Below are 22,578 nucleotides of genomic sequence, written 5' to 3'. Positions count from 1 at the left end.
TTACAGCTGGCAGTGGCTGACCCAACGTCAGTGGGTGTGCTATTGGTAACTCTCTGTACATACAAAATTTCAGATGTGCTTAGCCCCTCACCTGTCTCCACAAGTTGACAGGATTGGTTCCATGGGTTTTTGCTCTGTGTGATATATGGAATGAGTTTTTATGTCATTGGTTGACTGCAGTTCAAAGTGGAAACATTCAACTTCCTGACTGATTATTTTGCTTGTATGGTTTAAAAATGCATATTAACAAGGTTAAAAACTCTCCGTGCTCATCATATACTGATTCAGAATATCACCGCCTGGCAATGGTTGCATAAAAAGAGAATTGCTTACAACCTCATAGAATTCTCATTTTCTTTCTGTCTTTCTTCCTATCTTTTCTCCACAGACACTCCACACAACAGCAAACCAACAAAGTCATCACCAGTACAAGCCAACTCATCAAACAGCTCTCTGATATAATCGGTGGCTCTTCACGGGTATTTTATGCTTCCATTCCTCCCCCATCCGATGTCATTTTGAAGAATAAACAGTGGATTAAACAATATTTGAGCTAATTAAAGCTAATCTTGTTTGGTTTCACAGCAAGACCGACTGCGCCTGACCAGACTAAAGACTGAACTCTCAGAGTCTGTGCAGCGCTATGGGGATCTGCAGAAGGTATATAACACACTCATCGCTTTTACACATGCGCTGCTGTGATTACTGACTTCTGTCCAAATATTTTCAGATAGATGGAGCTATTACATGTACACACACACACTCAAGAACTGAAAAATGTGAGATCTATGAAGAAGAAAAATTAATCTTCTTGACCCTGGCTCTTCATTTGTTCCTATTTCAGAAAATTGCAGAACGCTCAAGGGCCCTGCTCCCTCCAGCACAAAAAGATGTGAAGAAGGTGAGCTGATGCTGAGTGAAAAACAGTCCTTTGTTTCAGTCTTGTTCATAAAAGAGCAGGATGATGAGATGGGATTTCTCTGCTCGATTGCATCTTAACAAGGGCTCTTTTGAAGCTATGTCTGGCCTGTTTCACTCTATTATATTACAATGGACTTCATTCATCACATCCAACTCTTATGCACTGCAGATTTTTTTTTTTTTTAATCTGAATCTAAATCAGTTACGAGCTGGAGTTTATTTTCTCTGTGTAGCATCATGAAAAAGAAGCTACTAATCAGTAATTTTGTAGAACAAATAATAGTTGATCTGTATTACTGCCAGACTGAATGTGAATTTTTAATGGCTAAAAGTAGATCATCAATTTAAGGTTATTGATCTGTGTTTGTATATGAGGTGATAGAGGCTTTAGAAATCATATGTCAACTGCATATATTTGAAATTTAATTATATTGGAGGACTCACTGTGGACCTACTGGAGCTCAAGCACTGGATGTGACTGAACATCTAGATCAGGGTTCACCAACTCCAGTTCCGACAAGCTATTACCTTGCATGTTTTAGATGTTACACTGCTCCAACACACCTGATTCAAATGATCAAGCTCTGCTTAAGCTCTGATAAGGAGGCACTCATATGAATCAGGTGTATTGGAGCAGGGAAATAGCTAAAACATGAGGGGCATTAGCCCCCCAGTACCGGAACTGGTGACTCCTGAATTACATGAAGGCTCTCAGACAGTGTATTCACTGATATTTGGGACAGTGGTGATGCACAAGCTTAGGGAAATTACTCAACATTTGCATGGGTAAATAGAAGATGTTGCGTTGTGGAGCCTCTGTAAGAATCACCACTTGAATCCCAGCACATTTACAGGTTATTTGCAGTTAGTCACTGCATTTGGGCAGGCCAGAAGGTTTAATTTTAAAAAAGTACTTCAATGTATGTACATTCTATCAAAATTAGCTGCTTGTATCTGCATCTGAGCTGAAACATATCTGTCACGTCTCATCTCTGATGACGCATTCTTCAGTCTGTGACTGTGTGCTGATTGTCACAGCAGGTGTGAGTTGTTACAGCAGGAGAACAGAACTGGTACCGAATGGTGACCCGAATGGCATTTTGCATTTCAGACAAACGTGCAATGTTAGGACTTTTGTGGTTCTTTGACCAAAGAAAAAGGGCTTCCGTCATATTTAAACAAAAATAAACAAATGGCTAATTTAAATTAATACATGTATTATTTATTTAGCTAGTTTGTGCAGGGTCGTGGGCAGCCTGAGGCCAATTTAGCTGACATTGACACTCACGCTTACACTTACAGGCAATTTAGGGTCACCAATTAACCTGCATGTGTAGGACTGAGACAGAAAGCTGAAGAACCATGAGGGAACACACACAGCAGTAGGAAGTCCACTCATCAGTGCAGAAGAATCCATTACTACATTTAGTTTAAACAGGCTTTTTCAGAGAGAGGGCGTGTGAGAGAAAGAGGTCATCTGTCATTTTGAATATAACATCCATTAAGAGATCATTGAAAAAATGTATTGATTGCTCCCTAGCCACAACCTAAAAGTTACGTCATCAGTCAACAACAGGAAACCTAGGAAACTGTGCACTTTTCCTCAGCCTATAAACTCATGCAATCCCCTGTCCAGAGTCATTCCCGTCTGTGCGATGCACCAACTTGTTGTGTAGAGTTTGCAGTGGGCATGTATGTGGATGAGTGAGTAAGATGAGTTTGCCGAGAGGAGTGGAGTGGTGAGTCAGATTGCTCCCAGTAGACAAAGCGCTGTGACTCAGCCCAGGATGCTCCCTGCGCTGTGACCCCTTCCACCATGAATCGGCTGTGCTGTCAACCGCACAAAGGTGGAACACATTAGCAATGCAAAGAAGTCAGCTAGGTCCCTCTGTGGCTGTGTGCCGCCCCCCCGTCCTCTGCTTGTGTGTGTATTTGAGGTTTTGTGCACATTCCTCAGGTTTTCACAAATTAGCTGCCTCAATGTCAGCTGACCTCCTAAGTGTCTCTGAACCAAGGTAACAAATATCAGAAATCAGTAACTGACAACCAGTTTCAGAATATCTTTGTATTCTAATGTCAGGACTCAGTCTGGTGATTGATTAAGTGTTCAATATATATTTACGGAGAGCTGGATTAGGGTTAGCTGAGCTGTCTAATATTTATTTAGTTCTCCTCTGAGAACGTCCAGAGACTGAAATTCTCATCTGATTTAGACACAGGGCTAAAAAAAAAAAAAAAAAAAAAAAAAAGCAAAATTAAATGAACAAACAAACTGACAGACACACAACAACATAAACTGATCTTTTGTTTGGCAAACACAACCCTGACAGATGAAAGGTATAATAAAATTGACACACAAACAATGAAAGGAGCGTTTACATGATTGTTTAAGAATAAATTGAAATTTTTGGGATGATTAAATGACACAACTCAATAATATATGTATATACCATAACTGTAATTGTTTATTTTGTAACACCTTTGAAGGTTGAAAGCTTGATAGGACCAGTATCTGGATGAACCAAGCGTCAGCCCACCGTAATGTCACCCATTGGTTTGTGGGCCAAAGGGCCAGATGTGGCCTGCTCTGTACTCTATCCTAATTGGGTGGTAACCCTGACCTTAGCTCACCTTACAGCGCTACTATTATAAACAGTCAGTGGGATGACATAACCATTGGCTAAAACACAAAAGAACACCCAAATGTTTTACAGGAATGATTAATAGCCACAGAAAAACATAAATTGGGACCCCAAAACAGATTCCTTTATAAAGTCAAATCAACCATCAACTTTTCCCAGCTCTTTAGTTCCATATGTGTTAATACCTTTGAGCAGGAAATGTATTTGGCCTAAACTAGTTGAATGAGTGAAGACAATTTTTAGTTCCATTTAACTAACTAATAACTACTTAATTCTTCTCTTTCTTTTAGTTTTTATCCACCCCTCTAGCTTTTTTTTTTCTCTGATGTTCAGCCTTTTTTTATTTTATCTTCATCAGAAGATGTACTTTGACTGTAATGCACTATTGGAGCTCAGAACTAAATAAAACAAAATACAATACAATACAAATACCTCCTCGATCTCAAATAAAACATAACCGTCACTAAATGAAAAAAAAAAAATCATACAATTGTAATAGTCCTTATTCCTTACAAGGCTTTTACAAGAATTGCTGGAACATTATTTTTCAGTGCAATCACTCTGCAAAATCCTGTTGAATATGTATTAACTAACTACAGTTGCTTTTTTGTCACCCAGATTAGATAATAATATGAAAACCTCAAACTTCACGACATGACTTTAAAAGAGGCGATGGTTCGTTTGAAAAGATCAGAAAAGATTTTCCAAACTTGTGTGTGTGTGTCCAAACCTTCCAAACTTCAAAATAGGTCAGTACATCCTTTGAATTGCAAAGATTGTTTGTTTCATCGTGTTTGATTCAGAAGTATGCACTATTCATCCAATAATCCATTCATTATGTATACTGCTTACCCACACAAGGTTGGGAGGGACAGGAACTATTTGCACCACAGAAGGGTATTTTTTCCCTTTCATTTTGGCTGAAAATTGTAAAAATTCTGATTTCTCAGGTCTTATACCTGACCTTTTTAAACTGTGATTTGGCTAGTACACTTTCAAAATTGTGATTACAGTTCTCAACTTTCAAAAGAATATGCTATAATGACTGAATTTCTAGAATGCCACAAGTCTTAATTTCAATCACTACAGCAACTGACACTGATAATCTCTGGGTTCGGGTTAAGGTATTTTATTTTGACATTCAAACATGTTGAAGAACACGATAGAATGAAAAGTGCCTCCCAGGACCAAGGTAATAAAAAATAGTTAATAATCTAAAAGCCAGTCCTTAAAATCATATCATAATAAAACCAACAAATAAAAACATGTTAAAGTGTGGCATATTGGTATAAAGTGCAATAATGAGTAATGAGGTACAGAGGAAAGTTTGTATCACAAAGTTCTTAAGTTCATGAGCCTCACGGCCTTAGGGAAGAAGCTACACCTCAACCTGGTTGTACGAGCTCTGAGGCTACGCAGCTTTCTGGAGGGTGAACAAATCATGGCCTGGGGTCTGCTGCTCACCACTGTTCTCCCACCTCTCTCTCAGACTGTGGTCTGCCTGTCCAAAAGTCCAGAACCCAGTTGCACATTGATGGTTTTAGCCCCATCAGCAGCAGCATTTGGCTGGCTAATGTCTGCAGGATGATGGTATTGAACTCAGAACTCAAATCTGGAAAGAGCAACCTGACACATACAGTATGTCCCAATCTTCCAGGTGAATGAGAGCAGAGTGATATTGCATCAGACATAGACTAGTTTTTCCCATATACATGCTGTTGTGGGTCCACACTGATGAGTTCTTGATGTGGGTCAGTACCAGTTGCTCCTGGCACTTCATAACAGTCGAAGAGAGAGTCCTGGTTAATAGTCATTCATACCTCTCACTACAGAGGTTTTTGGGATTGGGAAAATAGTGGAGCTCTTGAAACAGAGCAGCACCACAGCCTGGGCCAGAGAAGTGGTAAAGGTGTCTGTCAGTACCCCAGCAACTTCCTGAACACATTCCCTCAGAAACCATCCTGGGGGGCCATCTGATCCAGCTGCTTTTCAAGTAGTGTCCTCCTGATGTCCACATTTGACACGCTGAGGGACTGCTCCCCAGGTAGAGCCTGGTGCAGTGGGTGGAGTTGCATGACTCAAAGCGATTGCAAAAGTTATTCAGACCTCGGGCAGTGATGGCTCTGTGGTGCAGTCAGCATTCCTCTTTTTATGGTCTGTGAGGCTCTCTATACCATGATTGGTCATATCCAAAAAACCCTGCCCCTTTAATGTGAACGCACACTGATCCAAAAGGGAAAACCCTGGGTTCAATGAAAAATTTCATAACTGTTGTTGTGAAACCGCTTATCAAGCTTGTGAATGTCTAGGTAAGTGAGGCCAGATAACGAAAAGAGATCTGTCAATGTTAATACAGGTTGGATTATACAGGCCCCAGATGCTTGAAAACAGTTTGAAAGGAAGTTATTGCCTTTTTTAATCATTCTTTTACTTTCACTCTGGTGTACTTCAAAGCTGCTACCTTATATTTTTCATTAGGAAACCTATAGGTCGCATATGATGTAACAAAGTGAGATTGTAATATTCCAGCGATGGCGGCAAAATATCTTTCTTTCACTGACTCATCTGAAATCAACTGGTTCCAAGAAGTGGTGAGAGAAAGGTGAGAAATGAAGAAGTGCAAAGTTGAAGATAGTCTTCATGTTAAAACTTACTCTCAGCCTCATTACATGAATAATGTAGAGAGCCCTGGGAGCTGAACTGCTGTTGTTGTAGTTATGGTTGAATTGACTGGCATTTCAGTACTGTGTTTGTGTGTAATCCAACAGAATGTGCAGACCCCATCTAGCGAACAGACAGAAGAGGGTCCACTATTTGGAGAAGCAGCAGGGTTGGACGGGAGAGCTCAGGCTTTCTTGTCTGAGATCAGTGAGGAGGACGTGGAGGTGCTCCGCCAAAGAGAAGAGGCCCTGCTGCAGATCGAGGTGAGCACTCTGGAATTAGATCAGTTTGGACGTAGGCAGATCAAAAGCAGCTGGGGATGAAAAACCTGACTTTGGCTCTTCAGTAGTGGCCACAGGCACTGCAGCTTTTATTTATGTTGTATTGATAATGAATGCAGGAGAGTGGGTCCATTCATTCATTCTTTCATTTTCTGAAGCTTATCCATTTCCGGGTTGCGCGGGGTGCTGGAGCCAGTCCAAGCTCACAGGGCAATGGATCCAGTGGCATTGAAATATTGCCCTGTTAACATGAAGCAGTTGCCCTGTCAACATTAACTGCTGTTGGTGGAACAATGCACCTTCACTCTTTCATTTGTTCATTCATTTTCTACCGATTATCCATTTCTGGATCAGGAGGGTGGTGCTGCAGCCAATCCCAGCTCATACTGGGTCCCTAGTCCATCGCAGGACAGACAGAGTCACCAATTAACCTAAACACTCTCTGGACAGAGAACCCAGAAGAAACCCACACAGGCACGGGGAGAACATGCAATCACTGCACAGAAAGGCCTGCGACTTTCTTGTCATGGGGCAACAGTGCTAACTACTATGCTGCTGTCCACCTTCACTCTTCATATTATTTATTTTACTTTACAATAGGAATGGAGAGACATGAATCTGAGGTTAAATCTTCAAGCAGAAGAATGTGGGCTGCGAGGGGTTGCAACATATGGCCAAGACAGGGCAAACCAATTAGTCATGAAATTATGGCCACCAGCATTATGTTGTCTAGGTCCCCTTTTTGCCTCTACAATAGTCTTGAGCTATTGAAGGATGGGGGATTGATGGAGTCCTCTTGACCTCTGAAGATGAGCTGTGGTATCTGGACCAAGATATAAGCACCAGAGTCTTGGAGGTTGTCAGAGGAACCCTCCATGAAACTCATAAGACTTTTTTGTCCATCTCATCCTCTCAATGCTGGATTGAGTTGAGAGCTGGAGACTTTGGAGCCAAGTCAATACCTTGAACTGGTTGTTGTTCCTCAGATCATTCCTCAACGTTTGTGTCAGTGAGTCAGGTAGCATCATCCAGCTGAAAGAGGCTTCTGACGTTATTGAATGTTGTTTCCATGAAGACTCGGTCTGATCAATGTTTTGGTCAGTGCTAGGTAGGTGGGTGGTACGTGACAAAGTAACATCCGCACAAATGGAAGGACTTAAGGTTTCCCAGCAAAACATTGTTCAAAGCATCACAGTCTCTCCACTCCCTGGTCCTCTACATACACCCACACATCCAAACATCCATCAATCAATTTTTTACATCATGTAAAGAAAACCTGATCTATCAGACCAGACTACCGTCTTTCAGTCTTTAACTTGGAGCTAGTTCAGGCAGCATAGCAGATAAGGCAGAATAACCGAGTGGTTAAGAGTGCAAAGATTTGGTTAATGCAAGACCACACTGGCTCAGGTGAGTGTGAGAAATACTACAAAGAGGTGCATTTCTTCAACAATACTGACACAAAGGTCAAGACCTTGCCTGACAGGAGAACTCTTGGATAAGGATTAAAGCGATGAGTGACCCAAAGTCAAGTTCAGAACACAAGTGTATTCAGCAGGGCTGAGAAGAAGGAGGCTGGTCAGACACAGGATGGGTCAAAACCAGGAGAGAGAATGATGGGAAGGCTTGCATGATGTAAAAAACTGTTTGAGAGACTGTGTGAGGCGTGGCAGTGAGTTTATAATAGACAGACAGGTCATAATAAGGTAAGTCAGCTCATGTGAAGATAATGGAGCTGATGAGCAGGACTGAAGTCAGTGAAGTAACACAGTCTTTCAACCTGTACTGAGCTATGCTGTGTAAAAAAGTCCATATAGTCTAAAAGCAGACTTCCATGTGTTCTGTAAATATAAATAAGTTCTACATATGCTATAAACTGTTTATGCTGTCAAAGTCAGCTGTCTGAAACTTTGTGATGTCACAAAAAAGCATTCACTGCCCTACACAGACAACTGGACACATATAACTGTAGGACTTGGTTTTATTGACCTGAAATCTGTTTACTTGAAATCTGCTGTATTTGTATTAGATCACTCAGAAAACACCCTGATTCTATCATAATTTCAAATGAACACTTATTAAACCATTAACCTTTAGAGTTTACCAGTTTTAGAGAGTTGTTGGTTTTGGTCTTCCAGCAAGCAAAGTTCTTCACTTTAACTTCTCATCCTCAAGTCAATTTGCATCAGGACAGTTTGTTGGGGCTTTCTGATTCTTATGGGCCCAGGAGACAGACAACTTCCTTTCTTGTGTTGCATTTCGCCTAAAATTTTGTCCCTCTGCAGATTTAATATTTCACACATTTTCCAGAAGATAAATATTTGTCACTGGTGGTTCAATCTTCCCACCCATGTATTCCCCACCAGTCTCTGAAATCCAAAGGGGCAATATTGTGATTGTAAGCCTGTTTACATATACTCTCTCGGGGCCACATTTGCTAAGCTGTTTGCACCATATGTCGGATGAGAAATGAAATCCTGTATATTCATGTGCATAAATCCATCCCATAGTCCTACACACAACAACAACAACAAAAAGCCCTGGCTATTTACCTTTAAAGTAAGGTATCTTAAATAGAAAGCCTGATTTTTCAACAACCACCAAAACATGAAAAATATCATCCGATATCGCCTGCCCGGTGGCCAACGTTTGCCAAGTTAGTAACAAGAAATCCAGAAGAGCTCTGCCTTCTTCTGCTGCCTCTGAAAGCTTATTAGTATTTTGTCACAGTACCCCAACGCTGCTGCAGGATATTGAATGCTTCCCAATTAATAAGGTTCTTATATAGACTTGTTTGTTCCTTTACCTGGGCGAAGTGTGTTTGGAATCAGAATATTTCCAGACTTAACTTTTAAAGGCATGGATGAGCATTTCATTATGTTTAACACTGAAATCATTTAAAAATAACTGTAATGGGTTAGGGTTAGGGTGATGAGAGAAGAGAGGAATTTCTTTCCATTCCAAACTGCTGTATGAACTTACAGAATCCTTTTCTGTCCAATTCTGCTCCCAAAGGAATCAGTGTCATAGCATTGTCTGAATCAGCTGCAGTTGTCATGGTTAGAAAAGTAAACATTAAGAGTGTGCTGGCAGCATTTCTGCAGATATTTATCACCATGATTAGAATAATAAATGGGCATGGCTCTGGCACAAAGCTTATCTATACAGTCTACACCTAACCACATTAAAGATATGTATTGTTACCCCTGAGGTCCTGAACATATGCCCAACATCCATCTGAACCCCCTGCATATCACAACCCACAACAGAAAAATCTTTGCCAGAAAACATTACTGCTTCAACTACAAAATGAAACTTTATAGCTGGCACCAAAGAAAAACTGTGATTGACACCTAGGAGGACCATTTTGCTGTCACTTTGATAATAAAGCCTTCCCTACTATGGTTCTTGGGAAACGGTGTGTAAATCTATTGTCTTTATTGTGGTGGCCCCTTGATAGACCCCTTGATGTCTGAGCTTTGTTGAACCTACCTCTCCGCATTTGAGGGCGACACCTTTGACAGATGCAAACTTAATCAACAGTCTCAGAGGCATAGAGTTAAGCCAATAGAAGTCTGACACTTGGCTGCAGTCTGCTCTTAAAATGAAAATCCTATATGCGGCAGTCCATCTTTAGGCTCTGGCTCGCCATCCAGTGGTTTGAAGACTAATAATAATGTTTTGGAGCACTTTGCAGTGTAGTGAAGACATATCTCTGTTCCCGGGCAGAACAATCTGAACTTCATCAATGTTTTAAATCAGTTAATCCCGCCATGGGAATTGTGCTGAATAGGAGCAAAAAAGGAAGCGCATCAATCTCTCCCCGCAGAGTGACACAGTGCGAGAACCACAGCACAGATGACAGCTTCATTTCAGCACATGCGCCGAGCTGGGCCAGCCAGATGATTGGTGTTCAAACAGGCGTCTGGCCTGCGCTTTAGTCATCGCAGCGTAGATAAATGCCATCGTTGGTAGGTGGTAGGTGCTGATGGGCTTGACGCTGTTCCTTTTTGGAGAGTGATAGTATCTGACAATGTGCTTTTCCACCTCCATATCACCCTCCTCCCCTCTGTACATGTTATCCAAACACAATCTCATCCCTCATAGCACTAAATCAGCAGTGTTTGCTGTGAATCCAAACAGCTCATCCCACAGGACCAAGAGCTTTCTGTCTGTCAGAAAGACAGACCCACCCCCCATCTCTCTCTCTCTTCCTCGGGTAAAGGTTTGATGTTGTTCTGTGGATAATTCTTTCTTCCTCAGAAGATGGAAGTATGTGTGAACTGGTCGTAAACTCAAAGTGCACGACTGTAAGCACAGCTGGTCTCAGTAAGGTTTAGTTGACTAAGCCTTTACCTACTGATGTCCTGACATCTGTCATGTTTGCAAGTCCTCTCCAAGACTAGAGCTCTGTTCATTGTACATGGATACAATCTCTTGTGCTTATACAACAAAAATCAGGTTTTGGGATGAAAGATTACATGGATCAAGAAATTGTGTAAGCAAAAAGGTAATTTATAGATATACAGGCTGAATTGCAGAGTTTAGGTTAGGTTTAGTTTGGGTTAATTGGTGACTCTAAATTGTCGGTAGGTGTGAGTGTGAGTGGTTGTTGGTCTCTGTGTGTTGGCCCTGTGATGGACAGGTGACCTGTCCAGGGTGTATCCCGCCCTCACCCAGTGTGAGCTGGGATTGGCTCCAGCAGCTCTGCAACCTGCAAAAAGGAAAAGCAGTTGAAGATGAATTAATGAAAAATGTATTAATTAGCACAAGAAGTGGGGAAAACGGATATGTAACTTTAAAAAGCGTTTTAAAACTTACTAAACATGTTTTTGTGTTTTGTTTTTTTTGTGGACATAAATAATTAGTCATATTTAAGGAGGTTTAAATTTGTTACAGTTGAGCTATATAAATTGAGCATATACTCTTTCTGTATTAAAAGCAGTCATGGACTGTAGAGGGAACTTGATGCTGAGGACCCTCAAACCTGCATTCAATCTAATGACCATGCAATGACCAATGTTCGAGCCAATGTTCATACTGCGAGCTCAGTAACCATATCCTGAATGAGTTAATGGTCTCAGTCTATAGTTTCAAGTCTTTAGTACAATATGATGTTCATGTTTTAGATGGTCCCATCCCATTTAGAGGAAAATAGACTATAAAGCAGGGAATGAATTAGTGTGATTGACAGACTGTACCACACATTCAGCATAGAGCACAGAGCATGTAAAATCCAGCCCTGTCTTCTTCAGTTGCACCCTCACTTGAAGATCAATACCGCTATCATGGAGTGTTACAAGAACCAAATTACATAAGAATAATTTTCGCTTTGAGCATCCTGAGAGATGGATAACTTAACTCTTGCACACATTGTCCTTCAGTATAGTTAGGTGTTTAGAGATAAGTCTGGTTTCCAGCCTCTGCATCATTTTCAGGAAAATTCCAGCCCCAGTTCAGGGTATAACAAAGGACAGCTTTCAAGGACATTCTGAATACAACGCCTGGCCCAGCAGACAGAGGTAAAAAAAAGACCAAAGCAAGGTGTGTCTGTCCTACCAATGTATTCTCAGGACAGTGTATCCACAGAGTTTACTTTTCATTGAAGACAGGTATAGTGGGAAGCCCCACCAGATGAATTGTTCTGTTACACAAACAAAATGACCTTTAGACTTTCAGCAGAAAATATCTTAGAGAAAGTTATTTATTAGCTGAGAAATGTGTTCTTAACCCAGACAAATAAAAGAATATTGATTTCCCTCTGTTTCCACTGAAGCCAATGACATGGGCGATCTTATACCATCTGCTGGATCCCTCAAGAAAATGACAGCATCAGCTTTTTGTGAAATTGGAGTGCTTCGATTCCAGTCAAAGTCGATTGTCTGCTAAAGCTCAGTAAACCAGGTTTTAGTTTACCAATGAATGACTGCACACAAGGTAAATAGTTGTAAGTATTTCTAAAGTTCAGTGAAATTTTTGGAGGGGTTCAGACAGTAGTAAGATATTCTGCTTCTAAGCTCAGCTGAAATTTAATTAAAGTGGAGACAAAAGTGTTGGTGTGAAAAGCTGTTTAAATAAAAGATAACTAAGATTGCCGCAGCTCTTGGAAGCAAGAGACAAGAGCAAAGAAAGTATTGGCTGGGACAAAGACAGGATTGGGCTCAAACAGTGCTGGAAAGTTTGGCTGCAAAGAAAATCAGGTAGAGAGCAAGTGCAAATGGATTTGTTCATATACTAAACACACTACTAGGGGAGTTGGGGATAGGAAGGAAAAGGAAACAGCAGAAAATTTTGTGATTCTACCGATCCACAAAGAAGGAAGGGGAGTGTCATGGTTGGAAATGAACTGCAATGTGTGCACACCTGGACTGAATTAATGAAAAGGATCAATAAGCAGACAGACACCCATGACTTATTTCATCTGAACTGTGAAAAAATATTGACTGAGATGAATTGAATTTGAAGTGGATTGATATATGCAGAATGTTGAAATTTAGGGAAGTTGATACACTCTCACCCCTGCATCTTGATACTGGCTAAATTTCCCTAGCTGTTACTGTGGCAACTGTAACGCCCCTCCATGCACTCTGCACTAATGGACCTCTCAGTTGTAAAGTGTGCCTGCATGAATTTTACAATGCTTTACACTGACAGTCACTGTTTTGTGCTAAGTATGTGTGAATGAATTTAATAAATTACACAACAATAAAATGCAATAAGGCATTCAGACCAATACAAAAAAAAAAAAAAAAAATATATATATATATATATATATACGCCCCACATCACTGTTGACCCCAGTTCTCTTTCTCTCAACATTTGACTATATTTGTATCCACTTGCTATGGCATTTTATTTTTCCTCTAGGGATTATATTATTAATAACATCTCCCATGTAGTTATCTGTTTTCCTCATCATTTTTTGTGTTCAACCAGCCCTTTTTATGGGCACCACATAGGAATGACAAGTCCTTTCAGTAGGGAACAAAATGGCTACAGCCTGTTTACGTAAGGAAAGCAAAGCTAATTGGGAACAGGGGGACCTCAAAAACACCCCAAAGACAAGTAAAACAACCACTGACACAAAAAGGTTGGGTTATAACAACAGAAACACAGAATGATTTCAAGCATGACACGACATTATCATCGAGCAAATTAAATCAGAACCTGTCTGTCACAACATACTGTGTGGTCTGCCTCAAATTACATGAACGGACAGATTCAGTGAATATTGGATCCACCACTAAGATGCATAAAGCTGTTCACCAACTATAAACAGGAGTGGATGTATTTTGCTGTCCCGATGTGAGCTATTTTGAAGTCAGGAGAGAGGAGACACGCTGAACCTCTGTCTCAAGTATTTTCAGCTGGGTGTCCTTGCTGGCCTTGAGGACCCGCTACTGGCATTGTGTTATGATATTCAGGGCAAAAGGGCAAAAGAGATGCCTATCTTGCAGCTGGTGTGGCAAAAAAGCCATCGTTTTTTAACCTTCCTCCCTTTTCTCACCATTGAGCGTGTGAGTAAGTCTACTCAACTTTTCTTTCTTTTTTTTTTTTTCTGCTGTGGCGGTGTCACTGTGTCCTGTTGCCCAATGCCTTTGGGCTCAGGTGGGAGATGTAGGGAGAATTTCATATCAGCATTAAGCATACATTTCAAACAGAATGAGAGAGGGAGAAGAGGGGGGTGGTTAACAGAGCATCAGAGAGAAGAGGAGATAAACTTATTTGTCTTTTGTCCAAGTCACTTTGATTATCCATAACCATGCTTCTGTAATATGTACCAAGATTAGAAGTTATCGTTGGCATAACTTATTTATGAAGACTTCTACATTAACTACTCGTGCATGTGACTGGCCTTGAAAGTATTTCTTATCCAGGATTTCCTTACCCAGGAAATAAAGTGGTATGTAAACTGACTTTACAGAATGATGCTTAAAATACCTTTATCAGCTTGAGAATGTGTCCAGGCTCCTTTTATGTAGTTTGTGAATAAGCGATGAGACAGGCATAGAAACTGTGTACCTCCACGCTCCCCTCCTGCCTTGGCCTGCTGTAAGTGTGTGTGTGTGTGTGTGTGTGTGTGTGTGTGTGTGTGTGTGTGTGTGTGTGTGTGTGTGGGTACGTGTTTAGGAATATGAGTGTCTGTGTGAGCTTTGTGTTTCTGCCTGCCATTCTCCCACAAGGTACCAACATTGTTGCAAAACCAATACTCTCTGTTGTCACATTCCCCCACTGTAATTTAAAAATTTAAAAAAGGAAAGAGGAATGTAAATGCAACTACTACACCTTATATTATGGACTTTATATACCTATTAAATGATTATCACAGGCTCCTTCTCCCTTATCAAAGAAACACTCCAGTGACTTCTCTTTGTGGACCATTTTGGTTAGGGTTAGCTTGCCAATTTAATAAAGTGCGGAAAACACCTGGGAGTTAAGTTGGAAATTTTTCATAATAAAATACCCAGAAAAGTGTTTTTGGCCCGTTACCAAATGGTCACCGGCCCAGTATTGGTCCACGGCACAGGGGTTGGGAATCCCTGATGTAAAGGAAGACAAAATTCTGTCTGACAGTGACTTTCAAGAAGATATTACATTTAACATCGGCTAGTTCTAAAACAAAGAGGAGCTACAGGACCAGCCTGTCAGCAGCCAACTCCAGGAACAGAAGCTCATTAGCAGTCAGCAAGTGAAGTAATATGGATATCAAAAAATTGTGAAACTAAAGGTAGAAGAAGATAGGCCAACATTTACATGCCTACTTTGTGGTTCTTATCCTCGTTGGAGTTTTCAGTTCAAAGGGGAATACACATAATCTCTGTGGGGTGCCGAAACTGTCAGAAAACGTTTCTGTACAACAAAGTCTTTGGAAAGCTTCCACAAAATTTCCAGGATTGTCCGCTTCTACAAGTGAGACAACCAACTACCTCAAGATCAGAGAGACAAGCTAGATGCTGTCAGGACAGCGTGGGATAAATGGGTGCACGGCCTACCTCTGGGCCTAATGTCACCATTGATGAGCAGCTGATGCTTATTCAGGGGGCGCTGCCCCTTTAGGAAGTACCATCTAAACCTGCAAAATATGATATAAAGATCTGAATGTGATGCCACTTCCTCATATGCTTGGAATTTACAAGTCTGTACAGGGAAAGCTCATGGAGGAATCCCTGAAAGAAAAAAGGAAAACAAGCAAAGAGAACTGTCCTGGACATGATTCATTTTGTCCACTCATTTTGTTTATGACTGATTTTCTTTTTTTATTTAATGCTATTAAACAAAGACAAGAACAAAAAAGGTAGCATTTGAATTCATGACTTTGATCTGACAAAGGCAGAATTGTAAATATTTACAATATATGCTGTTTATAATGGCTATAAATGGGTTGAAGTAAACATTTGTCTAGTATTTCAATGTATATATAGTTTTGATCACATTGTTGCAAACCCAAAATAACAATGGGTCCACAAGACCCACAAAATCAGCAAAATAACAAAAACATGAACACAACACAAGAGTTAAGTCTTGGAAGTTGTGAGGCGAAGTCCCTCCATCAGCTGGTCTTCATCGTTTGGTGCATCCTGGTGTCATGTCTTAGCCAGGTAAGAGACGCACGCACGCCTGATCATCCTCATAATGTATCAGGCCAGACCACGTTCCATTGCTCCATGGTCCATGGACAGGGGTCAACCTGGACACCCTGTCTGGTCTGAAACTTTGATGCTCTGTGTGTTCTGACCCCTTTCTATCGGAACTCGCATCAGCTTATTCAGCAGTTTGAGCGTCAGAAGCTCTTAGATTACGTTTACATTTACTTATTTTAGGCAGTTCGAAAGTAACGTACCAAGAGGAACATCAGCAAAAGTTCGGTGGTACACAATCAGTCTGCAGATGCATTGATTGAATATCAAGTACTGCATCTATTAAATACACTAAGTTGATCGTATGAAAAAGTTCGACAAAAGTGTCACTTAGACTTGAAGGTTTTAGGAGACAAGCTGCTCATGGAAAGACAGAGATTTCCAGAGCTTTCTGAAAGTTAAGAGCAATGATCCTGCTTTCATAGGAATCATGATCGAGTTGCACCATCTGGGAACCAAGCTGGTTTTATTGAAAGTAATGTTAGATCAGCCTAGACCACATTCCTTTGGGGACCACAGCAGTTCACTCCTGTATATGACTTCATTGGAGAAGATGTTGCAGATCCAGAAATCTCTCTGAAGGCAACCATCACATACTTAAATGCGATTTAGGTGAACATGGGCAGCAGGCATTGGCCAGTTAGTAAATGATCAATGTTATGTTTTAGGCTGATTGAAGACCAGACAAGCTGCTTCATTCTGGACCATCATCTGTGAAGGTTTTACTGAACACAGGCCTGATTTTTCTGATGTTGTATATAGTGACCAGACATGACTGAGACACAGCTGCATGGTTAGAGAATGGTAATTTGTTGTCAAACATGACACCTAGCAGTTTAGTGTTAGATGGAGGTATTTAAAGGCGATGTTCTTTCATTGAGAAGGTCTTGCTGAGTCCTGTGGATAAATATATAGGAGTGGTAAGACAAGTCTTAATTGGACCCCAGGAGACCCAAGGAGTATGTATTTCAAGAAGGGAGGGTGGTGTCCAAGAACCAAACCTTGGGGCACCCCTTTGTGGACGTCGGCAGGCAAAGGATTTTCCCTTGCTGCAATGAGTAAAGTAGGATTTCAAGCCAAGAAAGAATGGTTCCATGCACCCGATGTTGGATCAGACCACATGGTCCAGCCCTCACTCCTCACAACCATCTATGAATCTTGACAAATGATTCTATCTCTAATCCAGTGGTTTTCCTTCCTTGGACCACTTCTGGTAGATCCTCACCAGTGCAGACCAGGAAGATCCCACAGAGCTGCAGTTTTGGAGATGCTCGAACTCAGAAAGTGATGGCAGAATTACAAACAATGATCTTTGAAAGGCAGAATAGATGATCACTTCAATTTTATCCCAAATCCAAAGACGTGCAGGTTTAGGATATTGGTGATTCTAATTTGCCAGTAGATATGAGCGTGTGTGTGTGTGTGCGTGAATGGTTACTTGTCTGTGTGTGTCTCTATATGTCTGCTCTGGAATCGACTGGAAACCTGTCCACCATGAACCCCAGCCTCCTCATGTCTTAGCTGGGATTGACTCCAGCATCCCCTTGACCCTCATGCATAATCAGTATAGATAACGGATGTTTGAATGAACTGAGGATGGAAATAAGGATGTAGAAATGATTATTGAAAAGATCAGGTGTTTGGCATTGAAGCCAGAATGCTCTCTGACTTGGCCTCAGCTCGGGATTCTGGCACCTGATAAAACTGCCAGTTGGATGTCCTGCTCAACTAAATCCAGGTCCTTGAAGTCTTGGGCCACAGGGACACAACTGCATAAAGTGTTACCTCCGTCATGAAAATGCTTTTGTCAAATTGGTGGTCGAACGAATGAAGAAAATGGAATGAGAAATAATAAAAAACATGATGACTAAAACTAAATTAAATGCAACCGACATTTTCATCACCCAAGAAAAACTTGGTTCCTTTTTCACTTAAATAATGAAGCCAGTAATTCACTGTCTTCTCAGTAATGCACACAGAGAACAGTAAAGAGATGCTGCATAGTTGATGTAACTTTTCTATGCAATGTGCAGGGAGGGATTTATAAAACAGATCTTCGGCCTTCATGTTTGTGGGTGTGGAGGTGATGAAGAGGTCTCTCTGCTTTTGTCAAGGAGGGGCAGTCTTTTGGTTTGCCTCACATTCTTGAGCTCTTCAGAATAGTGTGCTAGTGCAGATCTAGAGATAAACGAGTATATCTGGACTGCTCGTCACTGTCACAGCCCCACAGTCTGATCTAAACCAATAACTTGTCTGAATTTTCACATTAAAAATGATTCATTTTCCAACTGGAGTTCATCAGAGGATACATACTGATGTATTATCGGGATTGATTGGGAGCACAATGTTGCATTGAGCTGCTTGGCACACTTTAAATGAATTCTCTCCCCTGTCACAGGCTATGGATTTGTTAGAATGTAGCAGGATATGCAGATGGGACTTGAAATGGCAGTGAGTGACTAAAGTGCCTGTGGAGAATGGATACGTCATTGCGAAATCACAACTGTCAGTTAATGTTCTGCTCAAATCAGCCACCTGAGATACACAACAACTTGATCCCTAAACACCTTGTGATAGTACTGTTGACAAAGTATGCAGTACTGTTTCCTACAACCAGTAACTCAGAGATAACGCCTCGTTAATAATAAGGAAAATTAGTTAGTTAGCTATTAGTGAATAAATGTATTTCTTATCAAAACATTATGAGTTACTGTGGGGAAAACATAAAAACTTATAACATTATTGTCACATTGAACCACAAGTGAAAGAAAAAAATGCACTACTCCAAAGACAAGAGGCAAGTTCAGTTCCCAAATCCCAGACTGATACACAGAAAGTCCAAACTCACAGGCCAAAGTATCCAAAACCATATCCATAAGGCAGGGGTTAAATCCATAAATAGGCACAGATCCGATCAAAAGGTCTAAAAGAGAAGACCAGGTAAATCTGTTGGAACGTTGACACAAGGTACTCGACAAACTGGCACCAAATCAGGGTAATCACACAATATTCTCAGACCAGGGAGACACTAGACAGGCACAGCAGCATGAGCAAGGGACAGGTAATCACACAGGAGGGAGACATAGATAGGCAGGAGGACAGAACCCAAACAGAGGCTGCAATGCTGACATAAGGTATGGATATAAAATGTAACTTTACAAATTGCCAGGAGGAGCAGGAAATAAAAGTTTCATCACTTGCAGTAATTCAAAAAGATATTTTGCAGTCTTTCCAGGCAGTATCCTACGATAGTGGATGAAATCACTGTTGATTCACTTTAGTCTAGACTCAATGGTAAGAGAAAAACGTATTCACGCAGCAGGTGTGCAATAGGCATAAGTATGTTAATAAGAATATCTTAAATGAAAGACATTCTCACGAAATCCCAGCTATAGCATGCAGCAATTTTCTATCCATCAGATACTGATATTGTTACTTATTATTTAAATGGCATCATCTGAAATCATATCATATATTATCATTACCGTCAGTTATGATGCATGCACACACTTTTTGATGTGTTGCTATCCATAACAATATATGTTTGTGGTAGAAGAACCAAAAACCATAAATGCAGTTTTAAATCTCCTCTCTCCTCCTTTCTGGAGCTCAAGTAACAGCAGGTCAGTGATCCAACCGGAAAAGAGGATCACCGACCCTCTTCCAATTGACTTACTGTTTTGTGAGTGATGTAGCGAAAATGTCAGCCAGGGAAACCCAATTGTGTAAGGTTTGCTGGAGGGTCCAATGAGCCAGACTTAGGGGCATGGCAGAGGTCAGGGACTGCTTTGTTGTGACATCGCAGTTTCTGAATACAGACTGTGTGGACTGAGACATTTGAAACTTTCAGAATCAGAATCCAAATCAAGATCAGCTTTATTAGCCAAGTATGTTCACACATACAAGTAATTTGACTCTGGGGCCGCTTTGCTCTCAGCACTCTCGACACATAAATAAACTAACTTTGAAAACTAAGAAATGAGGGAAAAAAATAATAATAACTGAACAACAGTATTAATAAAATATTAATACAGTCTAGTATTTAATAGATAACTTAGTCCTGACTTACAGCAAAAGGCCACAAATCTTTAGACTGCATGGACCTTCAAGCTCTAAAGCAAAATGACAACACATGAAATAGTCAGTCACAGTTACAGGCCAACAGTGGATAAGAAACCTCATTTCAAAAATGAGCCTTGTCACAAAATTGTTATGACATGACTAACTGTGATCCCGTGGACACAGTAACTGTAGTTTAATCATCAATTGGTCTGGTTTTAGGATGCAGTGAAAATCCTCTCTCTCATTGAAGTCTTACTCTAATTCCTCTGCATTTATTTTTCCAAAAGAAAAAAAAATAACTGGGAGAGACTACTCGGAGTTCCAAAGAACTTCTCATAGTAAACAAGGTACGAAAAATCCTTGAATCGCCCAGACACCTCTTCAGGGGCCATGCTGTCTATCAGCGCTTTACCTCCTTGTGGCAGACTTGCATACTCAATCAGCCCTCAGTATGAAGGCTTGCTCACCTTGATGAGGAGCACTTGTCTGTGCCACACTTCCCTCTGCAGGTGCAAGAGGAAACCTCCAAGCTTTGCCTCATCGCAGTTTTGCAGTGTGAGACTCAACGACATATTAGCATGTGTTGCTGCTGATTTCCATAAAGTGCTATCTCTGAATAAAAAAGTCTGACCAGGATGAATTGTACTGCATGCGGCCCCGTCTCTAATCTTCACAGCTTGCTATCACTCACTGGAATATAAATCATCTTCATTGTGCTGATAACTTGCAAAGGTATCAAACTGTGCCTTGTAGAGTCGTACTGTTGTAAAAGAATGTAAGACAGAACCACAATAGAGTAATCGTACAGGGGACACTCAATGGAGCAGTCTCTGGATAATACAGACATGAAAATATCAACAAAGAGGAGTTAGCTTTGCTAATCACCTATCCAACGATCTGCAGGTTGGAAAAGCTTTGATTTTTTTTTTTTTTTTTTTATCGCAGCCTCAAGTTAAATTTAGTTTTTGCTGTCTTCATAGTGGCGATGGAACAGCTGTCTGAACTGAAGTCCAACTTTTTATTCTAATAAAATACACAGACTCTTGAGCCTGTCACTTGTTCAAGTACGTTCTTTTCATCAGCCCCACGGTAACAACAGTGGCAGGGGGACTGACATTAGGTGTCACAGGTGAGCTGAGGATGGGTCTGACACATTGGCTGCATCAAATCAATCTGAAAGAAGCAATAAAATTTTGCTGGCACTTTATTGATCCCAACACAGAAAGTTCACTTCTGCATACCGTATATACCTAACTGTAGGAAGTGAGAGTCAACAGCTCAGGATTCACTCAAAGAGAAATGAAAGTCATTTCACTTATCCTGGCCTTGACTTTGGTGATTAACAGTTATTTATTTATTTATGAAAGGAAAATGAGAAAAAGAACCTCAGCTTTTATCTGATATTCTCCAACATGGTTTCCCATGTTGGTAGCCGTGAAAATTAGACATAACTGAGTCATTCTTTGTTTTGATTTGTATATTATATTACAGCTTTCTGAGAAAACTGTGAACTAGTGAAATTTCCGTTTCAGGGTCACAACAGGTCATCAGTCCATCACAGGCCACAGGTCACCAGTTAACGGAAACATGATGTCTTTGGACAGTGGGAGGAAACCCACATAGGCACAGGGAGAACATGCAAACTCCGCACAGAAAGGCCGGGCCGGGAACCCAACCTGTGACCTCCTTATTGTGGGGCAACAGCACAAACCACTATGCCACTTGCTGTCCAATTGAAAACACAGAACTTACTTAACCAAACAAACAGTTTGGTACTCAGGTTACATATAACAGACACACATTAAAAAGACACAAAACATATATATTAATAATAAACATTAATGACATATATTCATAGAAATTTAAAGTTAAAGCTACTTAACCATTTAATCTAACCTTTTATTCTATTTTGTGAGGAGAGGTTGAGGGGTCAGTGGTGGTCAATATGAATGATTTAATATGCATATAATTATCAGAGGAGGGAAAAAAGTGATAACACAATCACAAACACATATGTGTGTATGATAATAATATATATGATGTCATGCTAATGTAAGAGAAAAAATGTTTATGATAAAATAATTTGAGTAAATAAGTAAAAGTGAACAGTGATAGGTGTTGAAGTGAGGTCTGTCTGCGATTTTGGTCCTCATCCTGGCCCAGGGACACCAGCAGAACACAGGAGGCAGGCAGGTTACTGTGGTATGATAACATGATGGATGATGAGCTCCATCAAAATGTCTTTGTTAAGATTCTGCATTTTCTGTTGTCCTTACAAGGCAGACATTTTTACCCATCAATAACATGTTCAGAAATCAAGTGTGTGTCCTCTTAGGTCATCAAGGACAAATACACTGTGGACTGAAAATCTCC

The 22,578-nt window shown here is 40.6% G+C and overlaps 1 protein-coding gene across 1 annotated transcript in view; it reads left to right on the top strand.

Moving 5' to 3' along the window:
- Window positions 1–22,578, top strand: part of tsnare1 (T-SNARE Domain Containing 1) — a 186,085-nt gene that overhangs the window by 94,618 nt on the left and 68,889 nt on the right. The window contains exons 5-8 of the mRNA XM_029505222.1: window positions 389–479; window positions 586–660; window positions 845–901; window positions 6,332–6,487. Coding sequence (XP_029361082.1) covers window positions 389–479; window positions 586–660; window positions 845–901; window positions 6,332–6,487 — 379 coding nt within the window. The remainder of the gene's footprint in view (window positions 1–388; window positions 480–585; window positions 661–844; window positions 902–6,331; window positions 6,488–22,578) is intronic.

The sequence above is a fragment of the Echeneis naucrates genome, chromosome 6 (genome assembly GCF_900963305.1).
Source record: "Echeneis naucrates chromosome 6, fEcheNa1.1, whole genome shotgun sequence".
In the NCBI taxonomy this organism is placed as follows: Eukaryota; Metazoa; Chordata; class Actinopteri; order Carangiformes; family Echeneidae; genus Echeneis; species Echeneis naucrates.
Note: the sequence above shows the minus strand (reverse complement) of the source record. Positions and strands in the feature narration are given on the sequence as shown.